Source organism: Cariama cristata, unplaced genomic scaffold, assembly GCF_000690535.1.
Source record: "Cariama cristata isolate BGI_N322 unplaced genomic scaffold, ASM69053v1 scaffold2833, whole genome shotgun sequence".
NCBI lineage: Eukaryota > Metazoa > Chordata > Aves > Cariamiformes > Cariamidae > Cariama > Cariama cristata.
This window is the reverse complement of record NW_009606491.1, coordinates 18,284-40,191: the sequence shown is the minus strand read 5'-3', so window position 1 is coordinate 40,191 and position 21,908 is coordinate 18,284. Positions and strand designations below refer to the sequence as shown.

General features: G+C 44.9%; 1 protein-coding gene across 1 annotated transcript in view; it reads left to right on the top strand.

The window, feature by feature from the left end:
- TANC2 (tetratricopeptide repeat, ankyrin repeat and coiled-coil containing 2) overlaps positions 1-21,908 on the top strand; it is a gene marked incomplete at its 5' end in the record, with an annotated part of 106,460 nt that overhangs the window by 73,087 nt on the left and 11,465 nt on the right. Inside the window, 7 exon segments of the mRNA XM_009696372.1 lie at positions 2,838-2,946; positions 7,336-7,458; positions 8,543-8,779; positions 10,548-10,733; positions 12,893-12,986; positions 18,390-18,523; positions 18,955-19,078. Of these exon segments, the coding sequence (XP_009694674.1) occupies positions 2,838-2,946; positions 7,336-7,458; positions 8,543-8,779; positions 10,548-10,733; positions 12,893-12,986; positions 18,390-18,523; positions 18,955-19,078 (1,007 nt within the window).

Sequence of the window (21,908 nt, the reverse complement as noted above, 5' to 3'; positions counted from 1 at the left end):
ACGTTTTCGAAGAGTTTTCCATCCGCAAGCCAACAACTGGTATTATGTCTTTTTCTGTGATGTGAAAAACAGAGGTAGAGAGGGGTGGCTGCGGGGTCCCGTTGTGCAGCCGCACTCGGATCCGGAGCAGAAGGCTGGGGTCCAGGGTCGCCAGCCTCCTGACTCTGCCCACGGACGGACCGAGCTGATGGCTCTCAGTGCACTTGGCACCACCGACCTTCTAGTGGAGGTAAATGCGTTGGCTCTTCTCCAAACCGTAAGCGCGGGGCTGTGAAGCTGACGAGCTATTGAGATGCGTTGAGTGTATTAGAGTGATTATAGATTTTCATAATCTGCCTGAATGGGGACAGATAAAATCTAGCAATTGCTGCGCTCCTTGACTTGCAGCTGTATCTAGCAACGCTCAAGCTGTGTCTCATAGTCACTTGTTTCCTTCCGATCTGTTTCTCCTTTCGTCATTCCTGGAGGTTAATGAGTGTAATGAACGGAGGGATTTGTCTGTCTCCTTTAAAAGGCTGTGACCTGATGTTCTCCTCCCGCTCCAAAGATGGGGAACAAAGAGGGCAAGAGCAAAAGGAAGGAAAGGCAGCAAGCTGTAGATAACTTAAGGTGCTACAACCGCTTCCAAGGCCCTTCTGTTTTCCCAGCTGTTTATGTTTTGTCCCTTCTGTTGGCGCTATATAGAGCATTTTCACAGCACCGACACGCAGAAATCGGTGGCACTGCCCTGTGCACAAGGCATCCTGTCTAATTTTAAGCACTGAGCTGAGGCATCAAAGCTTTGTCTTGATGAGCAGAGTCACCATCTGGAGGAGCTTCTCCTTCTCTGGTGATGGGGAGCATGGAGCTTACGGGATCCCGGCGCAGGCACCTCGCCGTATGCCAGGCCAGGGTGTGAAATGGAGCGTGACAGGCAAAGCATGCAAAAAAAGAGGGTTTTTTCAGTTTCTTTTTCAGCTGAAGTCACCCAAAGCGTGAAGGTTAGAGTCACCATCTGGAGGAGCTTCTCCTTCTCCGGTGATGGGGAGCATGGAGCTTACGGGATCCTGGCGCAGGCACCTCGCCGTATGCCAGGCCAGGGTGTGAAATGGAGCGTGACAGGCAAAGCATGCAAAAAAGAGGGTTTTTTCGGTTTCTTTTTCAGCTCAAGTCACCCAAAGTGTGAAGGGTACCATCAGTCAATAAAAACAGTTCAGACAGCAGTTTATTCTTTGAGTTGATGGTGCCCCTATAAATTTAATTGCGTTTAGGAGAGAGGCACAACAGAATTTCTCACCAGTGAACGTGTTTTATTTTATTACGTGTGAATGGGATGCGGTGCTCTTTCATCTACCAAGACTTGGGGATCAAGTCCTGCCTTGGAAAACTAAATGCCTTTTTCTTACATCCCACCCCTCCAGCGGGCACATGTCCACATCCTACCAGTACCACGAGGTCTGGCAAAGCGTCATCGGGCTCCGCTAAAATGAATCCGTGTGTTATCGGTCCAAAAGGAGATTCGTTGGCAGGGCTTGGGGGAGACCTTGCCAAACACCTGGCCATGGCATTACAAGTCTTTCGCTTTTATTCTGAGTTTATTCTGAGACAGGGGTGATCATTCTCCCTGGATGTGGATGCACTGGTAAATCCCCACCATTGTGAAAGCTTCTGTCTTTTGTAATATTTACTTGACATTTGGCCGTCCCAAGTACTTCTTTGCTTTACCAAATACTGATGAGCTAATAACATTCCCTGTCCTTAAAAGCCCTTTGAAAGCCACAGCTGATATCATATTTTATTTTCTTTGGCTGGAAGGAATTTGATTGCTTTTATGTGTAGTCACATTTCTAATGAGTTCCAGAAAAGAAGTGGGTTAAAAAAGCCTCCCTTGGGAGTACCCAGGGCCTTAAAGAAGAATAAAAATTTGTTGGCAAAACCAAGAAACCTGCAACTCCCCAGACCACTGAGGTCCAAGCGTGGAGCCTCGGTGGCCTCCTCCCCTGCTTGCTGCATCTCCTGCTGTCACAGCCACGCGTGCCCGCACGGGCAGGTATTTGCCGGTCTCATCCAGAAATGCTTTGCAATACTTCACATTTTTGCCCCACGTGTGTTTTGGGTGTGTGTGTGAAGAACCAGCTTCTCGCATCTTTGAGAAGGCTCAGCCATGTTGAACTTGCAGTGGTACAAGCTGGAAGTCTGTATGTTTAAAACCGGCTGTAAAAATCACCATTAGCGAAGGAAGTTATTGTCTCTTTTATTATGTTTTGCCTTAAACAGGACTTTGTGTGTAGCTCAGTTAATTCACTTTGGTTGTCAACCTGGTAGGTCATTGCCAGAAGCATCTTTATTACTGGAAAAGCTGGATAATGTGTTTAGAAGGAGTTTTACGTGGAAATAAAGTGGCTTCGCTCGGCAGGACGTGTCACAGGGTGGAGAATGTCGTTGTCATTGAAAGGATGGTTTTTTCAAAGTGTGAGGTTTTTAAATATGTCATTTTCTAATGACTTCAGGATTGGTGGCGTGCTTTCAAAGTACAGTTCTCCTCTGCAAAGTGACTATAAAAGCAGCACTTCAGCTTTCATGGAATTGTACCTCTGGTGTTGCCGAATTTACATCTGCTCATAGAAAGTATGTTGTTTTATTTTTGCTGTCCCCCAATGTTTGGGGGTTTTTGAGCTATCAGTGGTCACCGATAATAAAGGATGCAATTAGTTGGTGGTTTTCAAGTGAAAATTACTCCAGCTCTGTTTCCCAAAACTGGATGAGATCGGAGGCTTAACAGGAGGAAGAACGATTGTCAAAAGTTGTTTTGTTGGTGTAACAAGCAAATACTAACATACTTTTTCTTCTGATTTTAGGAGTGGCCACACATTACTTGCCTTCTGGTTTTCCCGTCAAGAAGGAAAACTAAATCGACAGCAAACTATTGAACTGGGACATCACATTCTCAAAGCACATATTTTTAAGGTAACAAAAATTAAAATGAAGACTTATGCCAACTGAAGACAGCCATCCCCGCTGCGTACAGTCTGCCAGCACTGGCAGCGTTCAGTCTCTTCTTGTTTTAGGGTTGCTGTAAGAAGTGTGATTGCTTCAGGCTGTTGAAACGTGTAGAAGTGAGCTTTAGAAAATTGGCAATGCTATATAAGAAATCCTTGAGATTAAACCGTCCTTCAGACTGTAAATTCAGCAGATAGCCTCCTTACCTAAAATTACTCTTCTATCGTAAGAGGTTTCTTCCCATGTAAGATGAGTTCCTGTAACAACATCTAGAAAAAATAACTCTCTTAAAAGAAGTGGTTTTGAAGAATACAACCCAAAATTTAGGTCGTAAAGGGAAAATTTGATGGTAGCTAAAATCTGGTGGTCGGTCCATTTTACTCTTCACACAGACATTTAAGATATGTGAAAGGCAAGCTTGGATGTGAGCATCAATATGACCCATAAACTAAGATTCATTCTTGTGCCTGTTGGGCCATATACCAGAAGCTGGAAATGAGAGGGTGGATTTGTAAGGTCACAGGAAATTCAGAATCTCTTAAAAGTATTAGGGTCTGTGGGTGCTTAACACTGGTGAAAATGAGGCTGTATTTTCATCTGCTCAATATATGGTTTTATAACTTAAGAACTTCAACACTCCTGTTAGTACTCCTAGAGCATACAGGTAGTTTCTGCCTTGTGTCAGTCCTCTTGGATTTATTTATTGAGTTCCCTGTGTCAAATTCACCACCAGGTCTAGCAGCAAAGTCTCCTCGTTTGGGAAGGCGATGGCTGGAGCCAAAGGGAAAATCCCCAGATCGGCGCCTTACCCGATCAGTGTATAATTTTCGGATTTTGACTTACATTCCCAAGGCCACATTCAGCAGTGAGTTTACTGTTCAGCTGCCGTTTACATCTAAATCTGGTTCCAAATCTTCTTCATTTCACACTTCCACCGTAGAAACAAATAACAGAGTTTTAGGCTCTAAACAAATGACAGTTTTCGTTAAGTGGACAAGTTGCCTGTAGATTCCAGATTTAATTGAGCAATATTTACAATAGTAGAAAATGCCAATTAGCATATGAAAAATGTCAGTACAGCCTTCTGTTTCTAATCGCTCAGTAAAATCCTTGGGTTTGCAACACTGCAGTAAGAATAGTATGTCTCGGTGACAGATAAGCGTAACAGTATGTTATTTAGAAGTACTATGAAGTTTTGAAAGGGTTTGGATTAGCTGGATTAGAAACACTGTAAAACTTAGTCTTGTGCTTTTCCTTGAATAGATTTATTTTTATTCCTTTTTTTAACAAGTGTTTACTGAGAATTTCTGAGTGTTTACTGCGTGAAACAATAGCTGCGTTAGTTTTTGAAGGAGTCATTGAGCTGGAATATTGCAGACCGTATTTAAGATCTCGAGCATCCTTTAAAGAAGGTTTTCCAAGAGTACGTACACAGACTCCTTTTCCTCTTGTTACTGACTGTATTTGTTTCTAAACAAGCATTTTTTCCCTTTCAAGCTTTTCATTCTGTCTGATCTTTTACTGAAGCCATTACCAGTATGGCATGGGTTTTCTGCCAAGTAGGGAGCATGTCAGGTCATCAATTCAGTGTGTTTTTCCTGAAGTTATCATGTTATAGCCGCAGTTTTCCGCAGACACAAAGATCCTACTTTTAAAGGTATTTGTGGAGGCCTGATGCCATTGTAATTCTATTTTATTTATCCCTCATGAAGCCAGGAGAGGATTAGAACAGGGCTAAAGCATTTTGTCCAGCCAGGTAGTACTGAGAGCTGGGTATGGAGACAAACTTTGATTAAACAGTGCAGAAAACTTATTTGTCTTTCCCCAATCCCTGTCAGTTCAAATCCATCGGTTCCTTGTTCAAGGTAACAACGGGCACTTGGAATTTCCAGGTGTCGAAGATCCGTGATGCACAGACACGAGGTGATGACCTGACGTACGGGAGGTGATAAGAAGCTGTCACACTCTCCTCTTCCCTTCGTGGCTGAGATCTGCTGGTTTTCTTTTTTAAACACAAACATCCTCGAACAGTTTGGGGGGGGGAAAAAAAAAAGTACAAATGTTTTAGTCTTTTAAAGCAATTACCAGTCTTAACAGGAGCATATGGAAACCCAGCTTGGAAAGCCTGGCATGGAATGAAAGGGCAAGAAGAGAAATGTGCAGTAACGATACAAGAAGACCCAAACTTCAGGCTGACGTATGTTTTGCAAATCAACCAAAGAGAAGGTTTTAATTTCATCTTAAATTAGTTAGCTAAAATGTCAGTAATCCAGAAATGGGTCTCCCTCATCCCCGGATTGAGAATGTAATGACAATTACAGGCAGAAACACTGATTTTGACAGCTACAGTATGTAAAGTTGTCTGATATTCCTTGAAAAACAGCCTTATAAAGGTCTTGTGTTGAAGGTACCAATGGCCAAATAGCAGAGGAAGCGATAAGTTAGAAATGAAGGATGCTGACGGCTGCATACAAGAGTGTAGGAGGAAAAAAAAGCAAGCCTGTTTGAAAACTGGGGTTGCGTGGGGTTGGCGAGGTTATTCAAATGAAAGGTGCATGGTCAGGCCGTGCCTTGGTCCTGTGTCAGATGGTCCCAGCAAAGTGGAAACCACTGACGGTATTTCGGTTTGATGCTGCATCAAGTTGGGATTTGCTTTTGCTGAAGGATTCAACCTGCTTTACAGTTCTGGGCAGAAAAGGGAAATAGAAAAGGAAGATACGATCTGTAAAATGAGAAATAGTGCAGTTTTGTTTCAGCGGCTGAATGATAATGGTGTTGAATGTATTTCTTCTTTAAAGGATAAATGTCATCTTTTATGTCTTGCACTAATATCTAAGTATATACATTCTAATTCAGTGGTTAAGATTTTTATAGCACGTGTGATTATCTTCAGATGGCTATTCTGAAAATACATACCCTTTCCCTCAGTCCTGATGGTGACTCAAATAGCTTATGTATAGGTTTGATAGTATTATAACTGTTTTAAAAATATTTTAACCATGTATTATAGAATAGTTTTCCATTTGTCCAATTACACTGTACTGACTTCACTGACATTTAATACTGACCTTTAATGTCCTGAATTGTGTCGTTTCAAAAGCAGTGTTTGATGGTGGCTAACATTCCTGAGCTCTTTTTCTGCCTCTTAACGCAAGCGGATATTTCTCTCTATTTAACTCCCTGAATTTTGAAGGAAACAAGCACATGGAGTTATTATTTACAAGAGCTTGTCTAATCTGTTGCTTCTTTTTATGGTAAAACCGTTTCAAGTGACAAATCTGTTGATGGCTGGTGCGATACTTCAGAATATCTTTCACACGTAGGTATTAGAGGTCTGCAGCTGAGTCTAGCAGCGGGCTAAGATGATGATTCCTGCACATCTTCCTTTAGAGGAAAGAAATCCCACCTTTTGCTGCTGGTTTTCTTCCCGCCACCCGACGGCATCCGTGTCAGGCTGTCATACAAACGACTTTCCAACTGAAGTGTGATCCTGCTGCTTTGCACAGATAGAAATGACCGCACGGCGTGCAAGGAAGTAGAAATCAGGGTTTACATCTCAAAACAGAATTAAAGATGTCTGTACGGTTTCCACGGCAACATCAGACTTTAATGGTAAATCAGTAGCAGAACAGCAACGTATAGGGCGTACCCGCGTCGCACAATGGAGCACAACACGCAGCAAAGTTCGTTGCTGGAGTTGCAAACCCATTCCTCTCATCTTCCATCCAGCTGTTTGCTCCCATCTGTTGGCTGCAGAGCAATTCTTCCTCCCTCAATAGGAGAAGGGGAAACTTGCTTAACAGTTCTGTGCTCTGCCAGTTAGTGTTGCTGGAAAAAGATGTCAGACCTTGTATATATTACGTATAGCCTTATCACAGATGCCAGCTGGAAAGTTTGGAGGCAGTCTGGTATGAGGTAGGGGAATACTCTTCTAGGCTGTGGTTGAGACTTCCTTAATTTATCTCATTGTGAGCTGATACCGTCATCTGGTTTAACTGTGTGAATAATAAGGAAACTTTGTGAATCAGTTCTGCCAAAATAATGTGTACTTTATTAAAAAAGAAGCATGTTGTGCTCCTTAGCATGACATTTTCTGAGGGTGCTGAATCGATTCAGGTTGCTCAGAGTTCAATCCTGGCTTTCTTAGATCTTGAAGATGGCTGCAATGACTTTGCAAGTTATTTCCTCCAAGCTTACTAATTCACTGCAAAGGTTGGATGTGGCAAATTGTCACGTTGTCTTGCGTACAGCTGTTAGTGTCTTGAAATGCTTTGAAGGCCAAAGACCCAGGAGAGTCTGCCCAGTGTAATTGAGCATATTTGTACACTTGGATCTAAGTCATCTTTTCTTTTTTAGGGGCTGAGTAAAAAAGTTGGGGTATCTTCCTCCATCCTGCAAGGGCTTTGGATCTCCTACAGTACTGAAGGTCTTTCGATGGCTTTGGCATCTCTGAGAAATCTCTACACCCCAAACATAAAGGTACTGGAGAAGGAGGAGAGCTGGGATGGTTCAGAGCTCGGACGAGGAGCTCTCAGCGATGCGCCGTCACCGTGCATGGAGTGGTGGCTGTAGCTGCCTGCCCCGGCAGTGGTCCTACCCAGGCAGTGCTGGGCAGCCTGCTGGGCGTTTGTCTTGAGGTGGGGAGGGGTCATCAGTTCAGCTGGGATTTTGTTACCATCTGGGATGATCCCTCGACTCTTCTATTTGGACCAGGGATCTCTTTTTGATAGCTGCAAGTGAACAGTGAATTTGTGCCTATGCGAAATGGTTCGCTTGCATTAGTCTTCCTCAAAGATGTGGGATGTGACAACTGGTGTTGGAATTCGACAGCCCCATAAAGGGCTCTGGCTTAGACAGGCACTAACTGGGAGGCGATGCCAAACACAACGGCACGTGCTCACGTGGTAGTTCAGGCACTTCGTGCCCATTTGCATTGGTAAGGATGAATGCGTTAGCTTAAGTAACTTCATCTCTACAGCAGAAGGGATTTCAGACCGTGATACAGATTTCAAATTGTTCCTCATCTGGAAGGGTGTTTGCCCCAGCTCCTTCCCATACAGGCAAGGTGAGCCGGGTGTCTGTCCCCCTGTCCCTTCCTTGCCGCTCTCTCCAGCATCGGGTAGAGCCTTTTCTGCTGCTGCCAAGTGCAGAGGGAGCCGTGCAAGCCGGGCAGTGCCATAGGATAACCAAAGCCAGCCCCAGAGAGGATCCCAGGGGAAGGACGGTCAATAAAGTTCTTCTCTCCAGCTGTGTGTTTGAATTTCCCATCCTCCTGTGAGAGATGCTGTGTCCCCAGCTCGCCTGTAGTGACTTTGTTCTGAAACGAAGGGAGGCTGCACCCTTGAAACCACTTACCAACCATTCAGGGGAAAGATTAAACTGTTCCTTCCACCTAAAATGGGACCATATATTTGGCGAGTGTTTTTACTCGGCATTTTATGTCTTTCGCTGTTTGCTTGGAAAGGTGCAGAGGGCCCTGGTTTGCATTCTGTTGTTGCCCTGACAATAAACTAATGGCTCTCCATAAAGCTCAGCTAACAGGAGCTCTTCTTTCCCTGCGCAGGTCAGTCGGTTGCTGATTTTAGGAGGTGCAAACGTGAATTATCGGACTGAAGTTCTGAACAACGCCCCTATTTTGTGTGTCCAATCTCACCTGGGTTACACGGAGATGGTGGCTTTGCTCTTGGAGTTTGGGGCCAACGTAGACGCCGCTTCGGAAAGTGGCCTGACCCCCCTTGGCTACGCGGCTGCTGCTGGATTTCTAAGTATCGTCGTGTTGCTGTGCAAGAAACGGGCCAAGGTAAAGTGACCACGTTCCTCTAAAAGCTGATTTAAACTGTTACACGTTTACACAAGGCAGGGCACAAGCTGCCAGCAGGATACCTAACGCTCACTAAAGGCTGTCCTGCAGCAGATGAAGCCAGGATGCTGCTGCGGAGGGTTGATTTTCTGCCAAAATGCAGTGGCTTTGAAAATCTCGCGTGGACACCACAGCTAAGTAACTCCTGAGAGTCAGTAATTAGTTTTCTGGCATTCAGGTCTGAGGTAGGAACTGCCTGATCAGGCCGCTCGGATGGCCTGCTGGAGGATGTTCTGGAGAAGTCGTTGACCCTCCCGAGGTTAAAATGACGACGTTGCTTCTGCAGCATGGAGCGTTCTTGAAATATCTCCTTGGACACATTTTCCAAAGACTTGTATCAGGCTTGTCCTAGAAAAATACCATTTGTTTAGCTTTGTGGTGAGTGTTTGGAGTTTTAATTGTATATAATGAGTCAAGTTTAAATATTTTGTTGAAGAAGAAAATTGTGCTGATTTTTGAAGTGGAGCCTCCTGGAAACAATTTGTGGTTTCTCTATATGCTTAGCTTCAGTTCAAAAAGCAAAATATGGGTTTGTATAGTTTTGGTATGAAAGTCGGGATGATTGAGGGACCCGTTTAGATCTTGCCGTGTTGTCTGTAATAATGCGAGGACAGTATGAAGGAAAAAAAGAATTCTGCTTTTGTTGGGCTATTTTGAGAGAGTTGGGTAGCTCCCTGACACTTGTTGGCAAGAAGCAGCATTCCACCTCCAAGAAGAGGAATATCTGGGCTACACAGTGCAATGCAAAAGCCCTGCCACTCATAGCTTTCCTTCAGTATCCCTGACTATTGGGGAAATACCCCGAAACCAGCTGGGTTTAGTTTGAAGGCGGAGATGTTTGATTCTGGCATAGAAAACTGCAACACTGATTGCTGCATAAGTTGAGAAATGAGAAATATTAGTATATTATTAATATAAATGTATTATGAGAAATGTTTGTCATACATATTCTATAACTTTAATTAATATTAGTAGAATATATTAATATAAGAATTATTTCTTGTGTTTATAAGAAGTGATAAATAATACGTTGCAGAGCTCTGAAGGAGTTAACCGGCAGGAGGACGGTAGCTAATCTGCCTGTCCTGTTTTCTCCAAGTTTCTGGTATTGGGATAAGACCTAGAAATCCCAGCTGATGTATTCAGGCATCGAGTGAAAACCATGCCCTGTCCTGAAAAGCCAACCAGAGAAGTTCCTACAGGGCTGCCAAGCACGATCTCTGTTTCCTATTGACTTCTGCCTGCATTGGGTTCGCGTTAAGTGCGTTCAACTGCAGGCTGAGGCACTTCTGTGTCTCTTGAAAGAAATGGTGTCTGGAAAACAAGCTGGTTTTCCTTTTGTGGATTTGGATAAAGGAGATGATATCAGTGCGTGTGATTTCAATCTGCGAGAAAACACGATTACTGGACTTCGGGACACAAAGGGAAAAATGCTTTTGCAGCCTTTGAGTCTGAAGAAAACTGAAGAAAGCTAAAAAAATAATGGTAACTTACCCAAAGCAAACACTTGTGGCCAAGAGGATGCCTAAGCCTGGGGCAGAGTTGCTTTGGGAATGGTTGTTTTCTGGTCGCGGAAGGGATAGTTTACCAGAAAAATGCACACATTGCACATGTGGCATTATTTTGAAACCAGGGCTGGAAACTCTGAAGAAACGAAGACATTTTGCCCATGATTTGACTTAATTGTATTTTACCATCTCTTTTCAAGGTGGATCATTTGGACAAAAACGGTCAGTGCGCTCTGGTTCACGCTGCTCTCAGAGGACACTTGGAAGTGGTGAAATTCTTGATCCAATGCGACTGGACCATGGCTGGGCAACAGCAGGGAGTGTTTAAGAAGAGCCACGCCATCCAGCAAGCGCTGATCGCTGCAGCCAGCATGGGTTACACCGAGGTAAGACCTACCAGCACATCACTGCCTCTGCGGGGTGGGAAACCAAGGCTTGACTGGGTTTCCTAGCCAAACCATTGACCAAAGAGGGTCTCAGAGGTGGAGTCAGTACCTCTGTCCTACTCTTCCTCCCCTTCCCATCCCATCCCAGGCAGTGGGGTTCACAGATCCCTTGGCAAACCCTGTGGTCTGGGCAGGTGTCCAAGAGAGGAAGCGTAACAAGCCTTTAAGTTGTTGGAATAAACTTTTAAGTTGTTGGAATAAACCTTTAAGCAAGGATGGATAAACAGCGTGTTGCTTATGCTGCTCCTCCAGCACTCGTAGGAGAACGTGAGACCATATAGCTTTGGACTGTGTGTTGGGGGAGAGAAGAGGCGAAGAGGTTCTTCCTATCATACTGATAAAGATTTTTGATGTGGAAAATGATGTGTTTTCCTACTGAGAAGCAGTCTTTGGGGATTTTTGTATTGCCTGATTTCTTTGCTAAATTGAGCTTCTCTCATTTACTTGAGTTTAGATTTTGCTTTTGTTAAGCATAATCCATGAAAACATAGGTAATGTGCTCAGATCAGAGGAGGTAATTAAAGCAAGCTAGGAAATTCTTATTAGCTAAGAGACCGTGAGTTGAACCGATTAGAAGCAGATGTGACTTTAAAACCCTAAAGATCTGCACACTGAGGACATACTTTGTAACAGGGCACAGGACTTTTAAAATGGGAGTTTTCCCCCAAATAATACTGGTCACCTTTACAACTTAGAGAAGGGAGTTTTGGAATTGTTTAATATTCCTTTTGTACCATAAAAGGTGCATGACTGCTTACAGAAAATACTGCAGTTCCCTGTTTTAAGGTGCTTGCAGTCACAGGAGATGTGAGCTGATGATCAATTTGCCCTTTGTCTCCAACTTTGGTGATAAAACAAGTGTTTGGCATGTTTATAAAGTGATCTTAGTCACTGATGGAGCCACACTGGAGTCCTTGCTGTGATTATACTGTGATTATATGCCCTGCTGGGCGGGCAGCCGAGTGCACAGAGAGTTTGTTACACCAAGCTCACGCTCTGCCATCGAGGCAGCAATGTTCACATGAGGGATCTGCTGTGGGAGTACCACGGGCATCACTTCAAGAGCATCTTCCCTATTGGTACTCTCCTGCGTTTCTGGTTCCCCACTTATGCCACTGTCATTCCCAATGTCCCGTTTAGCACTAGAGCATCACTGGCAGGACATGGGAAGATGGCACTTGGCACCAAAATCCCTGCTCCGCTCTGCTGCTGCCTCTCTCGGTCTGTGCCTGCAGGCAGTGGAGCAGGGACGGCTTCCTTTCCTCCTGCCTTCCTTCCCAGTACTCAGAAAACGCTGGTTGTAGCCTAGACCCCAGCAGATAATGCTTTTCCTTAAAATGAGAGAAATGTTTTTGTCCTTCATCACTAAAGTAAAATCCCCATTTTCTTCTTCGCCTCTTGCTTTCTCACATCGTAGGATCCAAACACTGAAATTTTCTGCCAGTTTTCAGTCAATTAAATCCTTTAATTTACCTTTAAAGAAGTTAATTTGCTTCTCTGGGGTTTCAAGCATCCCCAGCTGGAAGAAAAACATAGTGGGAAACTTTTTAACAGTCTGCTTAAAAATGGTATTTGCTAGAAAGGAGCTGATAGTTTCTGGAAGTAACTTCATCTTGACTGGAGCTTGAGCTAGTAGAGAGGCTGACAATTACAACTGCGCCATTACATCGCTTGTCCATGACTCAGTTTCCCCAGCAGTAAAAGGGGACGATTGTGCTCATTGCACCCAGCCAGGTAAGAGTTGATACAGACGGACGCACGGATGTTTCCTCACTGGTTACAGCAGCTGTAGCGGCAGATGAAGGGACGTCCACTGCACGCGCCGGGTCTTCTGCAGCAGGACAGACACAGTTATAAGGAACTGACACTGCGAAAGCTCATCACGTGCAGTCACATCAAGACACTTGGGTGGGTTATGTTTGCTTGTACAGGGCAGCAGGTTCAGTGATTAATCTCTGGAAGAATATTTACTTGAGCTCAGGGTGCCAGGCAGAGACTGTTCCTTTTCCTCTGTGTATTCAGAGCAGCTCGTGTTAAGATGTCAGCAGTTTATATGTAACGCATCCAGGTTCGTGAGCTGACATGTCATTTTGTTTTAGATTGTCTCCTACCTGCTCGATCTTCCAGAAAAAGACGAAGAGGAGGTGGAGCGAGCACAAATCAACAGCTTTGACAGCCTTTGGGGAGAGACAGGTGATTTCTGTAGATGCTGTAGCTGCTTCTTGCATGTTTGCGTTTGTATTTATGGTCTCCCCATCACCTGAGGCATCCCTGATCCCTGGCATTGTTTTGATGAAGGGAGAAAGATCAATTCCTCTGATTTGATTTCAGGTGATCTACAGGTGCCGGGGTGGAGCTTGCACTCAAGTAAAACAGAGAAATTTGGGTTTTGAAAATCCTGAGCTTCTGCAGCTCCTGGCCCTTCTCAGAGCATGCAGGCATGCAGCATCTCTGACAACCAGGCCACTAACTTCTCTGAAACATCTCACGTTAAGTGAGATGGACACAAATTTCTGCTTTTTCTGTCTTGATATTAGGCATATTTATCCAAAGCATCTCCCTGTTTCTCTCTCTCATTCCTCGTTGCATGCAGCGCCATGACTCTTAAATTATCCATTGACTTTTCTGAAAAAGTCTCATTATTTAGCACCTGGTGATTAAATGAATGTCCTTTTGTGCAATACTATATTTTTGTATTGATGGGTATGATACAGAAGCCCTGCTTTCCTAACTTCTACCAAAACAAAAGCAGCCATTCACCCCTTCCAGTCCACAGATACAAAACACGCTATCATCTCCATTTCTTGAGATATTCAGACTTGGAGTTGTTAGCTTTTAACTCCAATGACCTCCTAAATATTGCCCACTGTCTTTTGTACTCAACTCACTAATCTACTTGCATCACTGGTAATGTTCCTGTCAAGTTAATACACCAAGGTAATGTTCCTGTCTGGGTAACGGAGCACTGATTTTGATTCTGTCAGCTTCGTTTAAAAATGACACCATCCAAGGGTACAGACGGGCTGGCGTGTGGCTTGGTCTTTGGTCAGGTTGTTTCTGGTTAGAAGAGGGAGGCAGAAAAAAGCTGGGTTATATTTTGAGCTGATTCATACCCTGTACGTTTGAAAATGTAGCTTTATTAGAGCCTTGTATTGAGTGGAGTCTATCAGAAAGGATTGCCCCTGAGCTTTAAGGGACAAAGACGGAAGGGTGCGTTGTCCCGGCAGAGGGCCTGGCGGGTGGCCGGGCTGTTCTGGGCCACACGTGGGATATTAGGGAAGGAATCGGCTCCTGCACCCACAGGGACATACCTGAGTAGCAAGGGCATTGTGCCGTTATTAGTAGAAATAAGGGCAACATATATAAATAAGCAATTTAAAAGTGCCCCTAGGGTGTCGTGGGAGACCAAAAAAATTGAATATGGAATTAGTCAAATGAAATGACTGAGCATTGGTAGTAGGACGACGAATTCGCTGTTGGTGAGCTCACAGTTCACGGTGGTAACTGGGCCAAAGACAGCTCATCCAAAATGTTCTCTGGTGTTTGGGTCCTGAGGGCTAACTTGTAAATAGGGTGGTGATCCGGATGCCTTCAGAGTTTAGTCAAAAACCACTAAGATGTCTCCCTGCAGTGTAACCTCATGAGCAGCATCAGGTACTACAGATAAGCTCCTTGAGTTAAGATAGTCCTGAGTTGCCTGGATGAATCTGGCAAAGCCTGGTGTAAAGCCATCGGTGTTTTCTGAACCGGTGTCTAACCCTGCCTGTCCCTGGAGCTCTGCCATCCTGCGTTCTCCTGCTCAGCTGTGCTCTCCCCTCTGAAGGCTGAGCACCACACTCCTTTCCCTGACAAAGTCCGGCTGTTCTCTTTCTTTCCTTGGGTCCTGGACAGCTTTGCCGTTCCCAGCCTGCCCATTGCCTCAAGGACTCTTCAGCAGAAGCCTTTTCCATCTCTGTTGTCCCCCTTCCCATACCCCTCCCTCGGCAATGCCAAAAGCTGGACTCACGCAGACATCTGGGAGTTTCTCTGTCTGAGAGGGGTTTCTGAGTAACTGGGATAGTTGGGAATGTAGATTTGTGATTTGCAAATGGCACAGAAATTGAGGAGCCATCTCAAAGGAATACCCATGCATCCCATTAAAATTGGTGGTAGGTAAATGGGAAAGTGAGCGAAAACAAGCCAACCACCAAATTCAGCAGTCTTTGTTCTGTCACAGGCAGGACAAGTTCATATGGATCTCAAGATTCCCTTTCACATTGTTTTATTACTATTTTCTGAAAAGTAAATAGAGAGTTTAGATAAATTTGAAGATAAATGCTGGCTTCCGCCTAAAAATAGCAATCTGCTGTAAAAATCTGAATTGCGTCTTGTCTGGTTTTTGATACTTGTTGCACGTGTGTCTAATCTTCTGCAGAGCAGAGCTGCCTGCCTGGCTTAGTGATATCAGCCTGATATCATCCAAATGTCAGAGCCAAGTTACATCATAAGTTTAGGAATTGCTGACAGCACACTATAGCCAACTCCAGATGGAATATTTCTCCCTGGGACAAGACTAATATCAAAACCCAGCACAAAAGTATCTGAGTCACTTGTAATAACTCCATCAGAGTTGGAGGTGCAAAGAACGACTCCATCAAACTGTGTTTGTCTTGCTGCCAGGCTGTGAAACAGATACACGTGCCGTATAGGAACGATTTAATGATTCCTTCTACAGATAAAGTTGTTTTTTCTCTAAGAAAACAGACGTGTTCTGCACAACAACAGAGGCAGAATGTGCTGTTGCAGATCCCTGGTGTTGGAGACTGTGGCTTGTCTGACGTTGCTCGCTGACGGAGGGGGACACGTCCACACCTGAAACTTGTCTCAGGTTTTGGTTGAGCTGTGTTTTGAGAAATACAGCAACTGTTTTATGGTGTTCATGCCAAGACTTTGTTATTGCATGGTGAGTTGTTCTTCTGACACTACGTCCTCATGGAAAAGCTGCAAAATGAATGTTCCTGTTTTCCAGCCCAGGATCCTGATCGCGGCTCCTTGGCCGGGCCTGGTGGCTTCATGCTGGGCCACAGGAGCTCTCTGTAAACCTCAAACAAAACCATTTCCATTTCTCTGATTTCCTCTCATCACCTTTCCTTGGCTTTTCCATTCTCCTTTCAACACACAGGCACAGCCTTACCTTTGTGTTGTGGGTTTTTCAGGGACGGATGGTTGTCGTAAGGCACGTTGGTGATGTCAGAAACGGGTTGATAAGTCCATCTAAGGAGTGCTGAAAGGCTTAAATAAGCAAGTACTTCTAGAAGTTTTCTTGAAGTAGTTTTATTGAGTTTTTGGGCTTGGACAGTTGGACACTAGCCACAGGATAGCGTTCTGGGTGTGGGGTGCCCAGCAGTGGAGCTGGAGCCTGCGGATGACCAAAGCCACTTTGGTTAGAAGGCTGGAGAAGGAGGGGTGAGGCACCCATGGTCAGAGCAGCAGCAAACTGTCCGTCTCATTGTAGTTGGAGAGATGACGGTGGTTATCTGGTCCAGCTTTCTGTTCAAAGCACGGGCACTGATGAAGTCTGGGTGTACCTTAGTGAGTTGCTCTCCTGGAGTCCGGCTGGATTGAGCTCCTTTTGCCCCTCGGAGAGTCTCTCCATTTCTGAGGATAGATGCTCAGGTACCTGTGCGTTACACAAGATGAGCTTGGATAGGTTTCTCTCAGCTGCAGGCAGCAAATCCAGGTCATCGGTGTGGAACCTTCCTGAAGCAGCAAGGTCTGACCGCTCAGTAGCACAGAAGCTTTTGATCTTCCCTTGAGTTGGAACTGCAAAGGACAGGCTGGAGCTACGTACCTGCACCAGTTGCTTTGGACCCTGAGGAACAGAGTAGCAAAAAGACGTGTCAATCCGGGTAGAGTGGATTGCAAGGCTGAGTGGAGAGGGGTATGGCCGTGGATGAAATCATTCTGTTTCAGTAAAGTCTTTTCCAAAGAACATTTCATGGTGAACACCAAACACTGAGGTGATTTACAGTATTTTCATTGTTGCCAACATGAGTCGTTTTGACGTGAAATACCTCAAATTAACCTGCAACATTTCAAGTGCAGGCAGGTTTAGAAATAGAACCCAAAAGCCCTGCATACCAATCCCTCTGCCGTGCACATTACACGCAGTCCTCCTTCTATATTGGTAGCTTACGTTTAAAACCCACATAGATCTGATTATAGATTTTGCAGTATGTTCTGCTTGTGGCAGGAAGATGATTTCTCTTTTAACTCTTGATGTCTCTCAACCTCAAGAGAAGAAAACTCAACCATAATGTGGAGCAGAATAGAGAATTAATTAAATCCCCCAACATTAACAGTGTTGCAGTTGGAAACCCATCAACACCTCGTAATCAGCCATCCCACAGAAATGTACTTCAAAGAAAAAACAAGCTACGTCAGTTAGAAATAGACTCCCACCTTCTGCTCAAACTCCTACTAGAAGCAGCAGAGCATCGAGCCAGAGGAGCTGTGCTGAAGTGCACGAAAAGTTAGGGAGAGGAGGGAGGAACCGAAAAGTCTAAAATTAATACTGAAGACGAGTCAAAGGCAGGTCCTGCGCTTGGAACTATTTTCAGATTGAATGTGTCTTTTCTAAGCCAACCGTACTTTCTGAGTTAACAGAGCAGCACATTTTTGTCAGGGAGAGAGCTGTCAGGTGTTATTTCTACCCACCTGTAGTATTGTGAGCGCCTGTAATACTGGAAATGAGAGATAACTTTGGTTTTGCAAAGACCCTTGCTGGTAGGATCAGTCCCGGCCAGAAACAAAGCCCAGAATTAGCGTTTTTCTCAGAGAACAGTTGACCATATTCATACCATTTTTGCTTTCCAGTTGTTTCCTTGGTGTTAAAGATCTACAGGCTAAAGTGGGATATTAAAAGTCCTCCATCTGAATAATGCTGCCCTGTGCTTGTTCGGACAGAGAAAAGCCACCGATGTGACTGACAGCCAGCGGCTGGCAGTGATCCTCAGTGCCTCCAGCTTGATCCCTCACTTGCCCTCCTGGAGTCGTGGTGGAATGAGTCAGGACAGGTTGCAGAAGGTCTTGCCGAGACAGCACGTACCCAAAGACCTGTGTTTTCTCTGGACGTTGTGCCCCTACTAAGACACACGCAGTCTTGCAGCCTGTGGTTTTTGCCGTAGGGCAACCTGCAGGAGGCACAGGGGGAAAGGGTGAAGGTTTTGTGTGTCGAGGTTCTGCGTTTCTTTCCAGCAGCACCTTGAACCTCAGACGCGTGTGCCTGTGGATTATTTCATGCTTACTGTGATTCTTACTTGGTTTCACTGCAACTTGCGGAAAATAATGAAAGCTGATTGTCCCAGTCAGCCTCTTTCCATAATGTTATGAGATCTTTTCAGGGATGAGTTGACCTTTGAAGTAAACTAAAATGACAAGTAAGAGCTAGAACTGTACTGATCCAACCCATTTTCTTCGTTCATTTTGCCTGTCGTGAGATATGTTTGGCATTTCAGGCACCATCACCTCGATATCCAGCAGAAAGACCTATCTCTGGATAGGAAAAAAACTCCACGGAGAGTGTGGATCTTTTCACTGCTTTTCTCTCTCCTCCAGCTCTGACGGCGGCAGCCGGGCGCGGGAAGCTGGAGGTCTGCCGGCTCCTCCTGGAGCAAGGTGCCGCGGTGGCACAGCCCAACCGCCGTGGGGTCGTTCCGCTCTTCAGCGCCGTGAGACAGGGCCACTGGCAGGTGAGCGGGTTCCTCGTGACACCGGGGTGACCTGAAGTGTAAGGGTCAGGGCATCCCTTCCCTCTTGCTGAAATATGAGTGGAAAAGACAAGCCCCAGCTCTTTTGGGGAATGATCAGAGCGAGAAGAAGTGATACTGATGCTTCAATCACCCTGAGCTCTTGCTGTCTACAGACAGCTTTTGCCTAAGTACTGTGTTATCTCACCATTTGGGGAGCAAATGGGATGCTCTTGACTTAAAAGCTCATTTTTCCTGTCCTTATACTTCCGTTGCTTCTCCTATGCCCTGATCTCGCAGCAGTAATCCCAGAGGGCACCGTGCCCTGGGGGTGAGGTTTCAAGACATGGGGACCGCTCTGCCCTTCGTTGGCTCTGGTTTCTTCCCAGCTGGGTCTCGACGTACAACACGTGGTCTCGCTTTGTGTGTTGCAGATTGTAGATCTCTTACTCACGCACGGCGCTGATGTGAACATGGCAGACAAGCAGGGACGGACGCCGCTGATGATGGCTGCGTCTGAGGGACATCTGGGCACGGTGGAGTTTCTGCTTGCACAAGGTTAGAGCACATGCTTGGAAGTGTGTTGGAGACCGGCCACGGCAAGTCCCACCACACTGTCTCCTGCGCAGCTGGAGTTTGTAATGTTGGGGTGGGGATTGTAATCCTACTGCTGGATCGGGCGGTGGGAGAGGTTCTCAGCACCGTATCCAGCTTCTTGGAGAGCAAGACTAGAATAGTCATAGCATTAGTCTTGGCTGTCCGTTTTGTTGTCTGTGTTTGGTGCTCACAGCCTCAAAACCACACATTTGAGTTAGAAAATAAAGTAACATCTCACAGATGCTTTGAGCATTGAGTTAAGAATACGCCCTTGAACCATTCTTGGAGCTTTCCCCTTAGACAGAAAAGTCAACAAGCGATTTGATTGAACCGTCAACATCGCCATGGAACAGGCAGGCAAGACTAAACCGCAGGACCAGAGGTCGGGACACGTTTTAACACTTCCATTTTTAGGGCTAGTATTGTTGCCAGTGTTTTTGACACCAAGATCAGCAGGAGGGTAAGGCCCCAAGGCAGGCGAGGATTTGGTGTATTTGTTAGGAATAAAACAGAACTGTTTTGAAGATAGTCTTCAGCTCTTCAGCTTTGCGCTCACAGATTTGCTTTGCACAATACTTTCGGTGTCTAATAACTCTCCCTTAGTAGGAGTTACTCAGTCAACAGGAACGTGTTTCGGTTTTACTCATTTCTGCTGTACATGTTGGAGGTGAGTCAGAACAACACGCTGCCTGCAACCTGTGTGAACATGATTATTTCTTATTTCTGTAGTTCCTTAGAGACTTCTTTTTCTTTTTCTTTATTGACAAATAGCCAATGTTTGTTTGGTTTGTTTGGGTAATTTTCCTTTTTTTTTTTTTGGCTAGAAATAGCATTTAATTCTCGTATTGTTATTTGATATTTTTATTTCAGGTAAGATCCCTCTTTGGGAAGGGATATTTTCTTCATAGCCTAAGTGACTGTGTCTGACCTCTTAGCCAAAATGTGAGACACTTGAATATTTTACATCGTAGTTGTAAGAACATTTTTTCACCGTAAAATTACCAGGCTTCCAAGAACAAGTTTCTCCTTGCCTGTCTGTCTGTCCTGAGCCACAGACCCGTGGGATCCTTGCTGTTCGGTGCTGTAACCTGCATAGGGACGTGACAAAGATCAGTTTGAGGCATAAGTTTATTATGAATTAATTCAATTAGTTCTGTTCTGATGTTCTGGGGGTTTTTTAATTTCAAATTAACACTCACCATGTTTGTGTTGTAATGTGGCCCCTTTTGCAGCTTGACTAAATCTGTGTAAAAGGCTTAAAATAAGTGATTTTTTTTTTTTTTGCCAGACTTGAGGGCTGTGCATTTTAATTTCAAATTAACACTCACCATGTTTGTGTTGTAATGTGGCCCCTTTTGCAGCTTGACTAAATCTGTGTAAAAGGCTTAAAATAAGTGATTTTTTTTTTTTGCCAGACTTGAGAGCTGTGCATGTTGCTTAAGACTGACTGGTTCAGTGGAGAATGGAAATACCAGATAATCTGATCTTGGCTATGGGATCACCAGCAAATGCACGTAATGTTTCCCTGGCTCTTTGGACACTGAGAGCCCAAGAAGTCAGAAATATGAAAATCCCTTTGACTTTAAAAGGTCCATTCTTCTAAATAGCTTAATAAACTCCACTAACTACGCTATAACACATGGTCCTGAAAAGTTAGCTCAAGCCTGGGCAGAGCACTGTGATATATGGTGTGTTTTAATTAAAATGGCTTTGACAATCCTGTTCAATGTTTCATTAAAATCAAAGTGTGTGAATCATAAGCCATAAGCATTCATTAGTGTGTTGCAAAGCAAATCTCATTTTGACTATACTTGATTAACACAGTCAGCGTTTGTAAACACTTTTTATTAACAGAGTTGCAGTCATCGATCAATTTGAAATCCAAATTTTTAGAGTTACCTACTGCTCTCTCTTAACACCCCGAGGTAATGGACGTGTGAACGGTGAATTAAACTTCCCTGGTAGCAGCTCTGCTAAAGCTGATATTTGTATGGAGCTGTGTCACACAAAGCAAGATAATTCTTGCTGCTCATTCCATTTGGAGAGAGCTTGATTCTGAATCTCGTTTTCCTGCAAAAGTCAATCCCTTGATGGTTTTTGCTACCTGGGGTAGATGGTACGTGTGGATGCTGCTCCTCGCTGTCTGTCTTATGCCTCTGGCACACGAGGCTGAGCCTCCTCCCCGTGAGGGCTCACCCTGCCAGGGCACTGCACCTTTGGATGCATCCTCTGGACAGAAAGGATCTGACCATCCCGGCCACTCCCTGCTTCTTTTTGATGCTCCAAGTGTCATTTCTTTTGCTCTCTAACAGACTCGCTGTTGTGTGCCTACTAGATAACGTATTAAATCATAAACTCTTGCATTTAACCAGTTATTTTTTTTAAGGGAAGGACCAGCCCAGCCCTTCTAGGAAGCAAGCTGGGTTTACCCAGGCAAAATCCTTCCCACTGCAGCAGGGATCGATGCCATGAGGTCACCTTAAGCCATTTGCCCTCGAAACCATCAGTTTGTTTCATGTCTGACTGCCTTAACACAAAGTAGGTTAGAGATCCCCGAAGGAGCGAAAGAAGCCTTCAGAGTCAAGCAGAGGTTCTGTTGGGAGCCACGGCTGCGTCGGGAGCTCGGGGCTTCTGTGGAGGTCATGCCCAGCCTGCCTCGGAGCAGCGTTTTGGCGTTTCTGAAGCGGTGTGCGTTGTCCGCTCGCTTAGACCTTCAGCTTGCGTTGCTGCAGGGATACCCTGAAGTCTGTGCGCGTCACGCTGTGGTGTGGTGTGTCTCTTCCGCTGGACT